A 20,345-nucleotide genomic window follows, 5' to 3' on the forward strand; every position below is an offset into this window, starting at 1 on the left:
GAATAGCTGGGATGTGTAATCTTGCCAAATTTCCTCTACCCTGAACTTCAGAATTTACACAGGAAATTTTAACTCACATACTTCACATTGAAGTTTATTAAAGGCGTAAATGAGGCAACTGAAATGTGAAAATCCAGTTTTACACTGCTTTCAAATGTTCATGTAGATATTCCAATTGGGTGTGTCTAAAAAGAATGGGAAAATGGATTTCTCATTGTTGAAAGCAAAATCTACCTGTCTCCTAAGGAGCACATTTTTTACAAGCCTCCTGATCCATCCTTAACATGAAACATTCAGAAAAAGAGAACAAACGCATGGATTAATATATCTCATCTTTCAAATTAAAAAATACACTTTCAGATAACGGGAGTAAAGATAAGGGAAACATGTGAAGTTACAAATATTTAGAAAATAAGAACTTGTGTGCAAGTTGTAGGATGTCATCTCTATTTGCCTGAATGTATAAATGTCAAGAATTGCGAACTATAACATTAAACGTAAAGGAGAAAGGGATACATACACACACACACACACGCATGTACACATACGTATTCGTACACAGGCAGTGATTTTGTTCTTTTAAAGCAACTGCTCAGCCCCCTCCCCCATCCGTACTGGAAACCAAGTTCTGTGGTCGTCAGTGTGAAATGCGCCTTTCACACCGGCATGTTTGGCGCTCCTGTTCTCGTTCCCATCACAAAGGGAAGAACAGCCCGGCCACGGGCTGGGTGGCCGAGCATGGCCCTAGGAACCGGGAGGTCCCAGCTCCATTCAGGTCAGGGCTCAGGCCTGGCTTGCGGCTCCATCGCCAGCAGGGGGCGGTGCAGGAGGCAGCAGGTCCATGATTCTCTCTCATCACTGACGTTTCTGTCTCTCTTCCTCTCCCTTCCTCTGTGAAATCAATAAAAATATTTTTTAAGTAAAAAGAAAAAGGAAGAATAAAAAGTTTACGCGGGGGGAACCTCAGATGTTCAGTTTCCCACCCACAGCGACCTGCCCCGAAGGCACGGGTTCACAGAGGGTTAGACGGACACCGTTCTCAGGAGGATGACCGGAAGTGCCTCCGCATCCGGTGTCAGTGGCGCCACAGCCCAGAGTTTTTGTGATGAAGCAGCGGAACCACGGAACGCGAAGCAGGGTGGGCGGCGGGCCCAGGGACACCCACCCCACCCGGAAGGAGACAGGAAACTCAGGTTCCGCGCCCGGAAATGCCTGGAGGTGGGGCGGGACTGAGGGGCGCCAGGCCCCGCCCCCGAGCGCTCGCAGTTTCCCTTGACCTGGCAGGCCCCACCCCTTCGGCTCGCAGTTTCCTGCCGACCCGGAAGCAGATGCCCCGCTCCGGGATCTTGTTGGCGGGAGCGAGTGTTGGTATTTCTAGCTCAGGATCGCTGGTGACGACCCAGCGCCGCGTCCTCCGCACCCGCAGCCCGGGATCCAGGGCCCCGGTGGCACTGCGCCCGCCCGCCCCCGCCGCGGGGAGCCCCGCGCAGTCGGCAGCCGCGGAGCCGCGGGCCCCGGTCCGCTCACCTGCAGGTACAGTCGCCCCGCCCCGCCCTCCCTGCCTGGGCCCTTCCGCACCCGCGCAGCGCCCCCGCCCCGCAGGCCCCGACCCTGGGGATCTGCAGCCCGCTGAGTCCCCTCCCCATCCGGGCGCCTTCGGGACCCCGCAACTTCCTGGGCAATTTGGGTTCCCCGGCCCTCAAGCCCCGCCCCCCGGCCCAGCTGTCAAGGCTGAGTTTCCAATCCTGTCCCACTGGGAAGTGCGCTTCCTGCGCAGGGACCGCCTCATCCCATGGGGTGCCCGCGGGGTCAGGTGGGCGGCGAGGGAGACCTGGGGTCCAGGGAGACCTGGGGGGCCATGGCGTGGGCAGGAAGAAGGAGAGGGCCGGGAAAGGCAACAAGAGTGAAAGACAGCGGCCTGGCAGAAAGCAGTGCCGCAGAGGCCAAGAGACGGGGGATCCGCAGGGAGGAGTTTGGACCAACAGTCGCCACCCGGGGCAAAAGGAAGGCAGATCCCAGTCTTATTCGAGTTCTGTTGTTCAGTAGCAGTTTGTGTTCCCATTTACGTGTGTTTTGTCCGGTCCAGATGAGGAGGTTCTGATTGGAAGTCACTATTTGGTGCTTAGCAGGGAATCGTACACTATTCCAATGTGTAAGAATGGTGGTGATTTATTTCATATAAACAGTCAAAACCTAGTTTAACCAATTAGTTCAACATTTTTCTCCCCTTATGTAATCTCTTAAGTTAGCCGGCTGTGAACTAAAATTTCCAACGAAATCTGTGTCTTGTATCTGAAGATGAGCGAGGATGGGCTGGGTTGTCATGGAATTTTGAGGGAAGAGAGCTTGTCTGTTCATGGCTTCTACATTGCTCTGAGCTATTTTCATGATTTCCGGTGCTGCTAATTAGGTCTGCTAACAGTCATAATGTGTTGTTGTTAATCCTAACCCAATGATATTTTTCCATTGACTTTTAGAGAGAGTGGAAGGGAAAGAGAGAGACACAGAAAGAAACATCGATGCGAGAGAAACACATCCATTGGTTGCCACCTGCATGCGACCCGACCAGGGCCAGGGATCCAGCCTGCCACTGAGGTACCTGAATCAAACTCGGAACCTTTTAGTCCACAGGTTGATGCTCTATCCACTGAGCCAGATCAGCTAGGGCTGATAGCTTATGTGATATTCTGGAAAAGAGGAATTAAATACTTGACATCATTTTGTTAAAGCCCTGAATGATGGAGAGGTGGCTCATGCTCAGTGGTATGAAATATGAACTGTACTTTTTATTTTTAAAAATTTTTATATATTTTTATTGATTTCAGAGAAAGGAAAGGAGAGGAAAAGAGAGAAACATCAAAGAATCATTGATCATTGATCATTGATCAGCTGCCTCCTGCATGCCCCCTACTGGGGATAGAGCCTGCAACCCAGGCATGTGCCCTGACCGGGATTGAACCATGACCCCCTGGTTCATAGGTCGACACTCAACCACTGAGCCACACCAGTGGGCGTGGGCTGAGCTGTACTTTTTAAGGGTAGGGGTGAGAAGGGCAAACCCTGCCACTCTCCCATCCAGGTCTGTCCTTCCTGTGAGGACAGTGCTGCTCCTCTCTACTGGCCTCTCCTGCTGACCTCTTTACCTGCCCCACAGTCACAACTGAGGGTATGTCAGAAGCATCTCCCCATGAGGAGAGGGCAGACTCTGTGAAGGGAGCTTGGAGAAGGAATAAGAATGAGGATCAGGGAGTGTGAAGAAGACAGAGATGCTCAGAAGCAGGAGAAATTTGCTTGGTACATACTTGGCCTTACTAAACTTCTTGCAGTGTTTTGAAGTGGAAATAATCACATATTTTAGAGAAGTTCTTCAAGCAAGGATATCTATGAAATGCTTAGTGTCAACAGTTGTGGCAAGGATTTTTTTTTAAGTTCATAATATTTAGTGAGTCTTAGAAACTTTATTAGACGATATTAATATCCTCTTAATAGCATCCAGTAGGAGCAAATGTGTGTAGGTCCAGCAGAAACTCTCACATTTCTTCTGTTTTATTTCAGAAGTCTGCGTGATATATGAAAACATATATGCTAATGTGAAAAAAACTCCTCTTGCCTGGACTTTGTCTAGTTACTGTATGACTTTTAAAATGGCCCATTATTTGTTGACTATGCATATTGCTTATTGCCAAAAGGATGTTCTAGAATAAGCCGTCATTTGAATTGCCTGTGTAATCTGCACTCATGTTGTAGCAACTGTCATCCTTTCTCTTTAAAAATATATTAAATAAATTTTTATTTAGATATGTTAATTGTTCCAAAATGCTGAAATACGCATGAGTAAAAAATGATCCTATATAATAAAAGGGTGGTATGCAAATTGTTCTCTCGACCATTGGTTCATCCAGGAGTTCTACCAGGGGGTGGGGCTGGCCAGGGAAAGGGAGGGAGGCCCTGGCTGGTGGCTAGGGGAAGGGAGGGAGGCCCTGGCAGAGGTGGCAGCAGGCGACAGGCCCCTGCCAGCAGCTGCTAGGGACCCTACCAGTGCACAAATTTCGTGCACTGGGCCTCTAGTAGAATATAAAAATATATCTGGAAAACTATCTGCCATTCAGAGACAACTCTTATATTGGGTCATTTAAATATTTTTGTGTGTGCCTTCCAGGGAATCTGGCCTCCAGGAAGGTGGCTGGATTCAAGGACCATGTCCTGCCCACCAGTCCCCCAAAGCCCCACCTACTACAAACATTCCTGGCTCTGACTGTCTTGCTGCACTGTCTGCCTCGTGTTCCACTCTACCACCTTGAGGTATGTACTTCTGGCATCCTGCTTCTGATCCTGTGCTGTTGGTGGGAGATGAGCTGTTGTGGGAGCCAGCATTGGCCCATCCTTGCCCTGTTCCATGTCCACAGGTCTGTGGAGCAGCATGAGCAGTTCCGTGGTTCTGTAGTGCACTTAGAAAATACTGCAAAGGCTCCGGAAGGCTTGGATCTCCTCTCTAGCTTTCTATGCTTGTTCTCTCTATTCCTGGGCCATGGGGGTTTTAATAATTTGTAGGCTGTCCATTACTGAAATTACTGAATAATTTTAAAATAATGTTCTGGTACAAGGCAAAGGATTCCTTGAATATTAACTTTCAGTAACTTTTCACTCCTACCTCTTTAATGCTTCAGCCTTTTTAATAGCTACTGCATCTTTTTTTCAAGTAATTTTCATTGAGTTTAGTTCTCCTTAAATCACATGAATTCATGGTGATTGTTTAGAGAGAAATATATGTCTGTAGCAGGCACTCTGCTACCACCTTATGAAAATATGAGATGGACCAAGTAGATTTCCAGCAATTTTGTATTATCTGGGCACCCTTGACCTTGAGGACCGAGGCAGTACATGCCCGGGCCTCCATGACTCATGTATGTCCTCCTGCCACTTTCTGATGGCAGAGATTTTAAGGACTTGACTGATGGGATGAGTGCCATTGATCCCTCCAAATGGAATAAGTTGGTGAGTTGATTAACTCTATCAAAAAACAAGTTCTTAGTTTCTTGGATACTTGAGCGGGAGGAAATGAGGGTCAAGAGGAGTATGTGTAGGTTAGAGAATCCCTGCTAGTGCATAAGGTGGGACTGACACCTGAGAAATTCCACAGTGCTTACCTGCAGGTGGAAACCAATGTCTACATATGGTGTGAGTCAGGGATTACTATACTTGGAAATCAGGGAGGGAATTGAATGACTGAATGCCATGGCCACATTAGTGTACAAAGCTCAGTACATTTGATATTCTTATCCATAAAGTTCCTATATTTCTTTGCTTTTTATTATCAACTCTACCCATAGTCTTCATTCTTGTGGCCCTAGGGGAGGAGGAGAGTCCTCTGCATTTCTTGTGGACTCACTGCCTGTTTGTTAGTTAGGCTTGGAGTGGGGAACACAGCTGAACACTGGAGTCTCATGGCTTCTTTCTCTGTCCCCAGCTTTGCCTGTTTAGTCCTTAAGACTGTCTGTGAATGAAAACCCAGAGAAAGATACTTGGCAACTGAGTCACTGACCATGCAGCCGCTGGTAAGTAGGAATGCCTCTTTCTACTGAAATCACTCTGCTGTGGACATCAGTGGGCAGGTTTATCCTACTTCATCACTGTCCTAAGCAACCAGGAGGCATTCAGAGATCTGAGCTCCAGGGAAAATTCCCCAGGATGCTGAGATGGCTGTAATGGGTCAGGAATGCCCCAATGACTAACATTCTTCCTAACATCACACTGATTTATTCCAGCAGATTGTACATGTACAGAAGAGATGAGAGAAGCTCTTTCTCTAATTCAGTCCATGGCCTCGCTGGGAAATAATTGACTCCTTAATCATGCTATTGACTACAGTGTTGAGTGGGTGGTGGTGAGTAGAGATGAATGAGGGGTAGAACAGTGGGGAGGCAGTGGTTTCATCAGGGAGGCCAGTCATTGAGGTCCTGGGTGAGCATGAGGAATCATTCATTTATTTTTTCCATTTTAAATAGAAGGTTTTGTTAGAATATATTTTCACTTTCGGAAAATTCCTAAGAAGACAACTAAAATTCTCATGATCATTCTTGTCCCCAATCACACATTTTGCCTTTTTTGTAATTGACCTTTCTTTCATATTTGGTAGCTGGAATTCAGGTCTAGGTACTGTTATTCCTTAACAGTGGCTGTGCATGCAGGGCAGGGAGTAGAGCAGAGTCAAATGTAAGACCCTGGGAAATCGTTGGAAAATTAGATAGACCTAAGCAATCCAGGGGCTTCTTTTATCCTTTAGCTGGAGACAAGATAAAGCTACAAAGGACACAGTGACAACTCCTGCTTGAGGCCCCAGGTAAAGTCAAGAATGGGAGGCCTCGTCCTGCAGGACGGTCAGATTAGAACTGTCCTTCAGCACAGCCTCTCTGAGCCCTGGCCTGCGTTGCTGACCATCTCACCTATTGTTTGTTATGAACACCTGAGTCCTCTAGCAGTGAGACAGACAGCACCTACTAGTACCAAGTTCTGTGTGAAACTTACTCATTTCTGAGGAATGCTGGAGTTTGCTTCAAGGATCCTGGACATTTTAGTGAGTTATAGACCAATGGCATGTATTTAATACATGTTTACATAGAAAAAATTAGTTCATTGAATCTTTCAACACTCACAAATTATTAAACCCTTTCATAGTCAAGGAATCTGATGTTCATCTAGGGGAATGATGTAACTATAGTATGGTTCAAAAGTGGCAAATCATAATTATTGTTTGCCTTAATTATAAGTCTGAAATTTACTTGACATTAACCAGGAAGTAAGTTTTACTTTTAACTTTTTAAGGGTACTTTTTATAATCATGTGTCTGGAAGTAAAAATGATCAGTTCTAGAAAATTTCAAGGTTATATTACACCATATTTCATATGATGTTCCTTTTTAACAAAGGCTTATTAATTCAGACTATGAATATGTCTGTGATATAACTGAAAGGCAGATACCAGCTCAGCACTGAGAACCCCAACTTCAGTTTGATCTTCCTATATACCCAGCTCCTCAGCCCCCTTCCTTAGGTTGCCATCTCCACCCTCCTACTCTGGACATTGGCTGGGATTAGTCTGTCTAAACCAGAATGTCCATGATATTTTAGGAATCAGTGACATTTGAAGATGTAGCTGTTGTCTTCACCCAGGAAGAGTGGGCCCTGCTGGACACACCCCAGAGAAAGCTGTACAGAGATGTGATGCTAGAGAACATCAGACACCTGGTCTTTCTGGGTGAGTGTGTCAACTTTAATGTATGTATGTAAGTATGTAAATAGATATTCATTCATTCATTCAACAAGTATCTAGAATGGCTTCCACAGCCTACTCCTCTCTCTACCATGATTCTTTCATAGACCTTAAAACTACATGGAGTAAAAGTTGTCTCTTTTCATTTACTTACACCTAGTTTATCACCCTACTAGAATGTAATCTTGATCCCAATTTAATGTCTTTCTTACTGCTCAGTATCTAACACTCAAAACAGAACTGGGAGCTCAATGAATGTTTAAATAAATTGATTAAATTTTCTAAATAATTATTTTGTTCTAATCACTATGCTGAACTTAAGACCAGAGTAGTGAAAATGACCAACTTGATCATTCTTTTGAAACTTATGTTTGAAAATAATATTCAAGCAACTTTGGAGACATTTAATTTCCCCATTTTTGAAAAGATGGAGGATTCTGCTTTCCGTGTGAATGTGAGCATGGACATCAGCACCCAGAGGTCTTACTACTGTGGACATGTGACCTGGATTTCTTCCCTGTTTTCTTTGTTAAAAGTGGTGGTGCCTGGGGTGACCTTCAGTGATCTTATTTTTCATCAGTAGCCTGTTGTGGACTTGATGAGAATGAACTTTTTTTAGCACACTAGTGCCTGGTGCACGGATTCGTGCACGTTGAAAGGAAATTAATTAGAAGGTGGCCACAAGAGCGGGACTGGGTGAGATGGGCTGGACACACCCTGGAGGCTATCTCCCATTGTCCCTCCCCGGCCAGCCACACCTGGGGCAGCGCCACAGCTCACAGGGTATCTACGGAGTGAGCAGGGTCCCTCCAGCAGGTGGGGTCTCTCAACCTGGCCTGTGGGGATCAGGCCAAAACCAGCTCTTAGACATCCCCCAGGGGGTCCCAGATTGCGAGAGGGCAGTTCTCAGGTGATGCACCCTGGAATCAGGCTCCCTCCTCTCTGGTTCTGGGGTGCGTGACCTGGGAACTGCCACTACCAAGTCACCACAGCTCGGCAGCTCCTGCATTGAGAGTCTGCCCCCTGGTGGTCAATTTGCATCATACTGGCCAGTAGGGTGGTCAGACAGTCACTTAGCCTTTTATATATATAGATATCTCAAAATCCATGTGCCTTTCTTTCACAAACATGATATCGGATCTGCAAATCAGATGTGGCTTTTCAGCTGGAGCAAGGAGAAGAGCTATGGAGTGAAGGGACTGGGTTCCTCCAAGGCCAGAATGCAGGTGAGCAGTGGGGGTCAGGTATTCAGTGTGAGGAGCTGTCTGCTCAGTGACTGAGTAAGTCCTTAGACTATCAAGTGAAGGCTTTGGGAAGTTTGAGTGACATTTTTCAAAATGTAGATGGACAATGAAGCAAAATTATTCAGATATTGTCATTATTCCATTCATTCATATATATATATATATATATATATATATATATATATCAGTCACAATTCATGTGTCCTCCTGTCATTGGCTCGAAGAATAAGGATTTTCATATACTATTGAAGTTAAGCTTTCACATAATAACTCTTGTTCTGATCCTCCCCTTTGAAAGTTTTCCCTCTCTTTTATTACCCAACATCTATTTTACGTTTTTCATATTTCGATCCTGAAAATCTTTACGAATTGTCAGTGCCTTTGGATGTGTTTCTACTTCCTTAGAGTATTTCCCATCACAATGCCAATTTTTGAGACATACTCACATGTTCATTCCCCTAAAGCTGTTCTAATTTTTTAAAAATTATTTCAGGCAGGGAAAGTGCCATTCAAAATGAAGAAATGACAGCCACACAATGTATCAGTGGAAAGGACATATTTACAATCATGCAACTGGTAAGTTTCATGAGTGTTCACTGTGGTCATTCAAATTAAAACTTGGCAATTGGATGTTAGTACTTGAGTAAAATACTGTGATTTATGTTAATTTGGGATAAAGCTTTTTCTGAACAAATAACTCAGGGTAGTTTGAATTTAGAGAAGGAATTAACCTAAGTTCATAACTATAAGCTGAGATATTAATAAAAAGAACAACTGCATGAACATTGTTTGCATACCTAGCCTTTGAAACATGTTGAAGTTTTCAAAATTAACCAATAAGCTCTGCAGTTGAGATGCTACAAAAGAGAAAATCTGTGTGTAGAGTGGAGTAACATACCATGCATATGCAGGTATCATTGGGAAGGTTTTAATTGGATACCATCACTGCAAGATTAATTTAGTACTCATTGGTAGAGAAGTGAATGTATGAACTTATGTGGGCAAATCAATTAACAGCCTTTCATCTTTTTCCCCAAAGCAGAAATTTCACACTGAAGAGGATCCCTATGAATATGATGATTTGGGAGATTTTACCCATAGCTCCACAATGACTCAACATGTGTTAACCAATATGGAAAAGAAACCCTGTATCAGCAAACAATGTCAAAAATCCTTTAGTGACCATTCATGCATTAATCAACATAAGCAACTTTACACCAGAGTTAAAGCATATGAGTGCCATCTATGTGGGAAAACGTTTAGTAATTGCTCTAGCCTTAGAAGACATGAGATGACTCACACTGGAGAGAAACCATACGAATGCCACATCTGTGGGAATGCCTTTATTCAGAGCTCTGACCTTAGAAAACATAGTCTTACTCACACTGGAGAGAAACCATATGAATGTCATATATGTGGGAAAGCCTTCAGTCAGTCGTCTAACCTCAGACAGCACCAAAGGACACACACTGGAGAACAACCGTATGAGTGTTGTCAGTGTGGGAAAGCCTTCAGTAAATGTTCTGCCCTGAGACGACATGAGAGAACTCACACTGGAGAGAAACCGTATGGATGTCATCTGTGTGGGAAAGCCTTCAGTCAGTGTTCTGCCCTGAGACGACATGAAGGGACCCACAATGGAGAGAAAATTATGAATGCCTTCAGTAAATATTCTGACCTGAGATAACACGGTATTATAAGTAATGAATGTATGAGAAAACTCCATTATAGTTTTAACATTTAAAAACAGCAAGGACTCACACATTAAGGAAACACTGTCTGTAATCAATGTGGAAGACCCTGCAGTCATCCTTACTCATCTTCCATGTGCAAATGTAGATGGAAGATAATCCATCTGTATGGAATCTCTGGAAAGGCCTTCAGTCACTCGTCTGACCATAGGTGACATGTGAAAACTCGCACTGGAAGTATAAAGAAAGCAGAAGTCTGCAGCAAGCTCTCAGCTTCATACTAGAGAATTCACGCAGGGGAAAGCCCTCAGTCTGCAGTCACTGTGGGAATGCTTTCATTTATAATTCATGGTAAACAATGTGAGCAAACCCCACCTGGGAGAACCCCTAGGTGTGTAATTGCTGTGAACAGATACTCAGCCAAGCTCAAGGCATGGTGTGCACAAGAAAACTCGGTGATGAAATAACCACTAGAACGGTATTTAGGAGGCAAAAACCTCTTAAGGAATACCAATAATTTTTCCTTGGGAAATGATTCAGTGAAAACTTAGGAGAAGTCCTTTATTCAGAGAGGAATGCGATGGCTTGTATGAGAATTTGGAGAATACAAACACTTTCTGTGTCATGAAAGAAGGACAGTGGTCACTCATTTATAGTCAGCACTGGAGTCCTCATGTTGAGGAGACAGCAGTTCTAAACCCGGAGAAAGCTTCAGCTGGATTTCATACCTGAAAACTCAATCTAGGGGAAAAAATAAACCCTATAGGGTTAACACATGATTCATAATTTTGAGGAAAAAAAACTATTTCTGGGGAAAATACAGCATATAAATGCAAGAAAGAGTGACTGAGAATATTAAACGCAGAATTTTGTAAGGAATTAGATTAAACTTTTTCAGTAGATTATTGCTATTAAACAATAAACTGTTGCTGAAAAGAATCTATGTTGCTGAAGTCCTAGTTTGTTTGTTTTTTTTACAGTTGTAAATACAGATGTGAGAGTCTGTACTCCTTGGCATGTGGGTTAGAAGTTCATCCTGTTTCTGAGTATTCCTTTCTCCCACAGCTGCTTTCATACAGCTCACCGCAGTCTGTCTCCTTCTGTGTCCTGGTGGTTACAGCAGGAACCTTTAACAGGTCTCTCTGTGCTGTGAGCTGGGCCCAGCAGGGTCATGGGAGCAGTGTCATAAACATCTAGTATAAACAGTAGAATGGGCCCCAGCCCTGCCCCTGCCCCTTCCAGGCCAAGAACTTTTGGATTATTTCTTAGGATATTTCTGACTCCAACTAATTGGGGCAGAAGTTCATCCCACATCTTATTTATATGAGTTCTGAGTTATGCACTTACTCATTCCCCAAACTGAGCCAGTGCTGTGTGTCCCCACAGCAAGCCAGAAAGAAAACTCCATCAAGATAGAATTAAGAATTACTTTGCCCCAGGGGTTGGAGGTATATTACCCTTCAACCAACCCCAGTACTGGACCCGAGCCTCAAGGAGAAATGTTCTCAAGACATAACTGGGCTGATTGTGCTCTTCCGGAACACACAATCCCAAATCATAGCCTGAGATCAGTGAAAGGAGCACTTCTCTGCATGACATTAATATGTCATTCTTTTTTAGAAAGCTCCACAACTGACTCTACCACTGGAGTAGGGGACAGTCAAGTCATGTATGAGGAGATGAGCAATCAGAATTCAACATCTCTGCCTTCTGGCTGGAGAGGCATGGGTTGTGATCAGCCAGGGACACATGGAAGTGTAAACAAGGGTCAAAGAGAACAAATTTGTTGTGATAAGTTCAGACCATAGAGACACAACCCAGGGGTTCTCATTTCTGCTGTCACAGCCCATGAGAACTTGTAACTGAACTTTTCTGTGACTCAGTTTCCTCATTTCAAAGGTAGAAGTAGCTTAGTGCCTTTATCTTAGAGTTGCTATGAGTACTAACGTATTCATACTGTATATACCAAGTAATTACAGCTGGTGGGCACTTTGTGTTTGCAAATAAAAATATTTTACTAGGTATATCCTTGAAACCTGCTCCACAATAAATTCAATTACAAATACTTTTTTTTTACCATTTACGTTGCTATCTAGGTACACCACTCTTCTTTATCTTATTTTTACATTGAAATATTTCATAATCATTTTCTAAAATAAAGTCATATTATTACATAACTAATCTACTTAATATATAATTTATCTCCTCCTCAATACTGTAATTGATTTCAGGTGTGATCCTGGGTAAGAATTGGATTTGAGACCTATCTGGTGGCCTAGCCAGGAACCACACTTTTCCCAGGGGGTCCCCAGGAGGGAAGGGGCAGGTTCGGCTGCCTGTGCTGGTGCTGGGATCCCCAGATTTGATGTCTACACTCTCAGAGAAGCACAGCCCAGTGGGATTTATCTCCATTAACCTATGCACATAAGTATGTTGAGCAGTCACAGTGAGATCAAGGGGGTTGGGAGTAGATAACGGACAATTACATGACTGCAAGGTGACAATCACACAACTAGCTTAATTTGGGTGCCACACTGACAACTTGATGGTGAGTGGAAGTCCCTCACAGTATGGTTCCCTCCAGAGGCAACAGTGCAGGGCCCCCACTCAGAGGGAAGGGAGCTTTTTGGTTATTAATAGAGTGTGGGAAACCCCTGGGAAGAGGGTGCTTCCTTGTCCAGAAGTAGTCTCTCTGCCATAGATGGGGTGTCTCGGGGACAGAGAACTACAAAGGACTAGCAGCAGCTTGGCGACTTGTGTAGTCCCTAGTTTACCTCATCTAGGGCTTGCCAATGGTGGACGCATTTTAGCAGGGTATGTGCAGCAGGCTGGCTCTAAATGGTTACCAGTACATATGCTAATTTGAACTATATTTAGAATAATGCAGAGAGTATAAGTTGGAGTTTGGCACTAGTGAGCTTTTGAACTAATGGGCCTGGTCTGCTGTGAAGATGGAATGCTGGGCAAAATGGAAGAGATCATTCAGCCTTGCTTTACAAAAGAATCCCATATTTGCCCTGGCCAGTTTTGCTCAGTGGATAGAACGTTGACCTGTGGACCGAAGGGTCCCAGGTTTGATTCCTGTCAAGGGCATGTACCTTGGTTGCAGGCTCCTCCCCAGCCTGGACCCTGGTTGGGGTCCTTGAAGGAGGCAACCAATCAATGTGTTTCTCTAACATAGATGTTTCTCTGTCTTTCCCTCTGTCTTTCACTCTCCCTAAAAATCAATGGAAACATATCCTCAGCTGAGGATTAACAAAACAAAACAAAACAAACAAACAAGAAAGAATCCCATATGGTACTTGCTATTCTTGGTTCTCATTTGCTGTAAGGAATTTTTTAGACAACTGAGATAACTTTGTGCTGAGCCTCAGCTGAGAGTTCTTGCCTTTGTGATAATAAAATAACAGGCATGATTTTCTTTTCTTTTTTTAAAATGGAGAGGAAGGAGAGGGAGGGAGAGATAGAAACATCAATGATGACAGAAAATCATCTAAAATAAAGTCATATATTATTACATAACTAATCTACTTAATATATAATTTATCTCCAAACTGTAATTGACTTCAGGTGTGATCCTGGGTAAGAATTGGATTTGAGATATATCTGGTGTCCCTCCTCCCTGCCCACTAGACTTCTTGAGGAACTGCTCAGGACTTTCCCTGATCACACAGGGTCTCCAGGACCTGACTCTACCATAACACTGCTTCCCTTTGTCCTCAGGGAACACGGGACATGGTGCCATCATAGGACACTGCATCCAAGGACTTGGGAGTCACCTAACTGGGCCACTGTCATCCCCTTAGGGGGGTTTCAATTTCCAACTATGTAGTTGATTTTATTTGCACATTGAAAATTATTTTTCCTGTCATTATGATCAATACTTTGGGTCCTTGTCGCTATTTTTTATGATAACTGAGCTCAGGAATGATTTTTGTGGGTTTTTCTATAAAGCATTAAGTTGACTTTTTCTGAGAGCTAGTTGTGTATTTGTCTTATGATGATTCGGATAAGGTTCCTACACAGTCAGACACACAGCTTGCTGAGAACCAATTCCAGCATGTAATAATTACAAGAGTTCTGTCAAAAGGTGGATGGGACTTGGGAGGCCTCAACAAGGGTAAGCCACATATGTAATTTACCTGTTGGAAAAGGCTAAGGCACTTCCCCCAAACCTGAATAAAATTGTTAACTGACAGACAGCTCAGGGCATTTTATTGCCTCCTATTGGCCAAACTCCTGAACAGCTGTGGGCTATTCCCCAAACTGATAATGCTTCTGTACCCATTGAAGTGTATATTTCCACCTTGCCTTGGGACAAATTGTGTTTAATAAATAGCATGGGGTCCTTAGACAAGAGTAGTCTTCAGTTCCTTTAGCTGAAGCTCCTCTGACCCCCAATGCCTTTCAAAACTATCTTTCCTCTTTGGACTCTTTAATCATCTACACGCAGCCACTTTCTCCAGAATGCTGAACCCTTTGTAAGGCTGGGAAAAGAACCCCAACAATTATGATGCCCTAATGAGGGACACCGGCAACAGCTGAATCCTGCCTGTCTTGTGGTTTAAAAGCAGGAGCCTGTCTGTCCCAGGGTCCCTGCCTTGCCTCAGTCATTCCATGAGTTGCTCTTCTCAGGGTCACCTTCTGTACCCTCTTTTCTCTCGGCTTTTTCCCCATCCCCCTCCCTTGGTTCCTCTGCACTGGTTTCCCCCCTAATTGGAACTATGCTCTCCTCACAAACCATTGCTGGACTTCCACCTCTCCTGGGAAATAGAAATGGTCCCTACTCAACAGTTTACCAGTTTCCCTCTTCCTCACCCAGGCCCAGGGCTCCCTTGTCCTGCCCGTTTCTCCCCTCCACACCTGGGACCAGCACCCTTCTCTTCTTTATTCCCTCTCATTTTCCGACATTCCCAGACTCTCTCCCTCTTGTCTGATCAGGTCTAAATCCAGACTCCATCCCTAGGGCCCTGCTCTTCTTCCCTAGTTTATCTTCTGAGGGACTGAGAAGAAGTGAATATGAAGGGATCCTTCCCCTCCCCGTCCCGAGAGCTTCAGCCCCACCTGTGAGTCCCTGCATATTCCCTTCCACTAATCAAGGACATCCCTTCTCCAAGTTGCACTAACAACCTTTAGGGCTTTACCCTCCAAACATGTTCCTCCTTCAGGATCCTTCAGTAGCTTAAGTGCCCCTCCCAGATGCCCTGAGTCCCTGTCCCCCTCCCCAAGGAGCAATCCTGACCCATAGGACTTAAGAACCTGTCCAGGATCCTGTCTCTTCTCCAACCATGACCTGAGATGAAAGGCTCACCAAGAACTCCAGATAAAGGATCCCAGCAACTAATATGACGAAAGGAAAATCAACCCATTTTAAGATGTCCACCTTTAGACTATGTCACGCTTGAAATAGTCACTGAAAACTGAACGTTTAAAATTTAAGTGTAGATTAATGTACTCGAGGAATGTGAACCATTATGTGGGACACACTTCTGCCACCTCAATGCTCCTTTGGGAAAGGAAGGATGAAACTCTCCGTAGCATCAGGAAGAGGTGGGTGCAGCTGAAGGAAAATGCATAACGCAATATTGCCTATGAATGTAGGAACCAAATCAAGAAATCGTCCATCTAAATGACAGCAGCAGTGGGTTTATGAGATCTCACTGTGATGGCAACATACAAGAGATCTATCCAGATCCCCATTCAGTAATTTGCCCAGATTCAAAGGAACAGCAAAAAGTAATGGATAAGTAAGGCATTAAAACTTTCTTAATTTCCTTATTGCTTCAGTTGACTTATTACAAAATGAGAGAATCTATTTTTTCAGGTATTTTGATTTTATGTCTGACAAATAAAATAGGACAACTTAAGATGCACAATATGGTGATTTTCTCTACATATTCACGGGAAAAGGATCCCACAGGATCAAAGTCATTAACACATCCATCCCTTCAAATCACCTCAAACTCGTTTCAGTTTGTGTATGGCAGGAAACCTTAAGATCTTGGAAAGGTATTGGTGTCATATTAGAAAATAATGTTTAATTAGAAAAGCCATTGTACAGTGTTTTAGAAAAAATGGAAAACAGCCATAACTGAAATATGGAACTTTAGATGTGGGGTAGTTAGAACATACTCAGAATCAAAATTTTTCAGGAGAAATTACTTCCAATGGCATTCAAAATTCCAACAGATTCCATCAGAAGAGATAAGGGGCCGAAACCAGTTTGGCTCAATGGATAGAGCGTCAGCCTGCGGACTCAAGGGTCCCAGGTTCGATTCTGGTCAAGGGCATGTACCTTGGTTGCGGGCACATCCCCAGTAGGGGGTGTGCAAGAGGCAGCTGATCGATGTTTCTCTCTCATCGATGTTTCTAACTCTCTATCCCTCTCTCTTCCTCTCTGTAAAAAATCAATAAAATATATTTTTTTAAAAAAAGAAAAGGAGCAAATTGAACAATTAATAATTTAGAAAATTGCACTAGGGTGGTGTATGCTGCTCCATATAACTCCCCCAGTAAAATGGACTTATTTCTCAGACATGACACAGTTAACTCTGACTTCTGAGGCTGAACATAAGAGAGGACGAAACAACAACTTCCGGGCTGAGGCTGACCAGAGAGAATTAAGGTCATGGGCTGGACCAGCCTGGAGAGGCAGACCCTGGGAGGTGCAGTGGCCAGGCTGAGCTCCAGGTACAGAGAACCAAAGGGTGGGGCCCTGAGCATAAACACAATGGAAGAGAACTTATCAATTATACACAAAAGACAAGGAAGCTCACTGGGAGATAAAATATATGAAAATTATAAAATGGGGCACTCTTTGATTTTTGTTCGGAAAGATCTGAAGGGAGCTACAGAATGGTGGTGGTGAGGAGTGAACAGAGAAGCCTCTGACCACAATCTGTATCTTACTTGATTCTGATTTTTGTGCCCAACACTCCTCCAGATTGGGCCTTAGCTGTTTCTGCCAACCCGAAGGAAAAGCCCAGAAAATAAAGCTGGTAGGAGACAGAGATCTGCCCACCTGGAGCTTAGGAAGCTCTTTGACTTTTGTTCTAAAAGCTCAGAATTGAACTAAAGGTTGCTGGGAGGGAGGAAGGAAAGGGTTAATTCTGATATTTGCGCTCAACACTGACTCTAGATTGGGTCTTAGCTGATTCTCTCTGACTCCCAGGAGCAGCCCAGGAAATAAAGCTGCAATAAGGTGAAATACCTAATCTTGTATCCACTCCTTAAACTGTTTTTGTTGTTTTTTAACAATGAACAAAATTTGCTGTCTCCAGGCAAAATGAAAGGATGTTTACCACTTTGTCCCAAACACTCATATTGAACATAAACATCAAGGGGAGATGCTCCCAGCAGATCCACTGGGCTGATCTGTGCTCCTCCCAACAAGCACAGTCAGGGGTAACTTAAGGTCAATGGCAGGTCAAGCAGGGACAAGGATCCCATAAGAAGTTGGTAGTACAGACTGAGCCACAGGTGGAAGGACATCAAGGGTGGGGCCAAAGATCCAGGTCCTTAACCAGGGTCAACATGGGGGCACATCCATCAATAATAGAGGGTAGACCAATGAGAAGGTCAGTGGAAATTCATACACATGCAAATTATAAAATGGGAAACTACCCAGAATGCCCACGTTTTGAAATCAGACAGGCCTACCTGTGCTGGAGCAAAGCTGGGCCTGATTGGTTGACTTGCTTTGAACACAATTCTCTGGGGAAGGAAGTGGCATAAGGCCGAAATGGGATTATTTGCCTTTAATTCCTCAAAGCCTCTTAGTAAACGCCTAGGAACCTGCCCCAAACTCTCCTCAGTCAGATGACAGTGGGAGAGAAACTGAAGAAAATACCAAGTATCAACCAGAAGGAGAAGAGACTAAAGGAACAGGGCCCAGTTCATGTACATCCACGCCCTGGAGACAAGGTGATCTTGGAGGATATAGAGCTCTTTGTGCCGACATGGAATGACTCAGGGACAATGATTTGAGTCAAAGTGCAAAGTGAGCTAGTCCCCCAGGGACAAAATTGGGGGCTCCATTCCTGTGAGTTCCCTAGAGGGTCCGCTTCCCAGGCACAGAGGTTACAATGGTGGGAGACAGTCTAGAGCGAGTCTAGGAAGAAGAAATAATTTTGACAGAATCAAAGATTCAGTTGTAAACGTGAAGAACTCTGGAGGTGGGGGCGGTGGTTTGTTGCACACACTGTGGCGGACTTCATGCCAAAGAACTCTATGCTGGGTGGATTACTAGTTGATTTATCTCGCGTGCATGTCATCACATGAAACAAGGCCAAGTGCAGAAGGAAGCGGCAGGGTAAGGGGAAATGTTGGTTTTTCTTAGGGAAGCTACATCTGCCTAAGTGTAAGAAATGGATCGAAGTCATGTGTAACTGACTGAAAACGCTAAAGGGCGCAGAACAGTGTGTCCCTCCAAGACCTGTATCCCTCCGCGAGATTATGCTAATTAGATTGTCTCCGCCTACATGTGACGTCAACTTGAACCAGCATACAAATCCAGGAGGACTGGAGATTCCCTCAGTCTCCCTGAGACAGGCACCTTGCAAGCAGCAGCGGATCCAGGGGAGCTCGTCCAGCACCCACTGCTCTGAGGATCTGCTCACGGGCTGAGGAGCTAAGCGGGATTGCTGGTGAGTTTCCTTCCTTTTCCGTGTCCTAAAAGTAGGTTTTATTGATTTTTGAGGGAGTGGGAGGGGGAGGGATAGATCCAGAAACATTGATGATGGGGAAATATCTACTGGCCGCCTCCAAGCAAACCTCCTTCTGGGGATGGAGCCCGCAACACGGGTATGTGCCAGGACAGGGAGTCCAACAGGTGACCTCTTGGTTCCTGGCTGGATGCTCATCGACTGAGCAACACCTGCTTGGCGGGTTTCATTTCAGTTGTATCCTTCAATTCTGATTTTCCATCACAGACACAAGACAGTAAAAAAAATTTAGGAGTGATTGGATTTTAGGCAGTGGGTCAGCATTCTTTCCTAATCACAGGTAATCCTGTAGAGACATGGACAAATCGCATCTTATCCATGCTCACTATTATGCCAGGTATAAATTTTTTAAAAAGTACCACAGCATTGTAATTTGTGGGAGCTGCTGGGTAAGCAGTTACGGAAACACGGTAGATTGAGCTATGGGCACTTCCATGTATGATTTATTCAGACTTAGTTCAAATATATTAATTTCACATTTATCAGAAACTATATAATTATAGGAAACTGAAGATAAAATTATTTTAAAAGACAAAATAAAGAAAACAAACACAAAAACAGTCCAGACTAGCAGATGAGAATATCTTTCTATATTCTCCTCTGCTATTTGAAATTTGCCACCGCTTCTGTCCAATGGGAACTTTGAATTTTCCAGAGGGGAGCATATTTTACTTTGATTTTCTAGTAAGTCTCCCATAATACTCAATGCATTGATGGTGATGTAAGTCCTGAGAAATACTGTCTTTCTCTGTCCTACTAGGGCTCAGAGGGTAGAATGAATCCCAGTCTCCTCTTTTAAGTCCCTCCTTTATGCATGCTCATCCAATTCACCAGGTGAGTCTCAGCTGTGTCACCTTAGAGTCCTGTCCGGGGACAGGCAATCATGAGAGGACAGACAAAGGACTCAGAAGGAGGGATCACAGGGCAGACAGATGTGTTTCCTGAGGTCCTGAGGTCTCTTCAGCAGATTTGAAGCAGAAGGTGCCAGAGGAGCTAGCTCTGTGTGTGATGTAAAATGTTTCTCTTTCCTTTTTCCTCAGGATATTCCCAAGTCCATAGCTGAGACAGAAAGACGTCAAGGTCGTAGGTGATATGGCCGAAGGCAGGCTGAGATCCAGAACATGCGCCCTTCAGACCCTTATGGCCCAAAAAGGGAAGCAGCCACACAGGGCCCCAGTGGCACATAAGGCTCCTCCACCAGAGGAGGAAAATCCCAGGGTAAGTAGAAGCCTGGCTTGGTGGGGGGCCTGGGGAAGTGGTGGCCTGGATGACAGAGACAGGGCTTGGACAAGGCAAGTTCTGTGTCCATAAGTGGGGTGTTCTTTCCCATGCAATGGTCCCCTAACCTAGGACATCGTCACTCATCTGACTGATCCCTTCATATTTGCAGGAAAAACCTTATGTCTGTTTGTTTTTTA

At 44.3% G+C, this 20,345-nt stretch overlaps 1 protein-coding gene across 5 annotated transcripts; it reads left to right on the top strand.

Moving 5' to 3' along the window:
• The first annotated feature begins 1,323 nt into the window (after positions 1-1,323).
• On the top strand, positions 1,324-11,162 carry LOC103295451 (zinc finger protein 596-like). 5 transcript variants are annotated; one of them, XM_054720177.1, is made up of 6 exons: positions 1,324-1,533; positions 4,160-4,302; positions 7,128-7,254; positions 8,421-8,495; positions 9,007-9,089; positions 9,553-11,162. In XM_054720177.1, the coding sequence occupies exons 1-6, from the start codon at positions 1,329-1,331 to the stop codon at positions 10,198-10,200; spliced, it is 1,281 nt and encodes a 426-aa protein (XP_054576152.1). In that variant the 5' UTR covers positions 1,324-1,328; the 3' UTR covers positions 10,201-11,162. The 5 variants fall into 5 exon arrangements, with proteins under 5 accessions (XP_054576152.1, XP_054576153.1, XP_054576154.1 ...); XM_054720178.1 differs by having other exon boundaries at positions 9,556-11,162; XM_054720180.1 differs by lacking the exon at positions 1,324-1,533 and adding an exon at positions 5,468-5,555 and having other exon boundaries at positions 4,237-4,302; positions 9,553-11,161.
• The last annotated feature ends 9,183 nt before the right edge of the window (positions 11,163-20,345 follow it).

The sequence above is a fragment of the Eptesicus fuscus genome, chromosome 8 (assembly GCF_027574615.1).
Source record: "Eptesicus fuscus isolate TK198812 chromosome 8, DD_ASM_mEF_20220401, whole genome shotgun sequence".
In the NCBI taxonomy this organism is placed as follows: domain Eukaryota; kingdom Metazoa; phylum Chordata; class Mammalia; order Chiroptera; family Vespertilionidae; genus Eptesicus; species Eptesicus fuscus.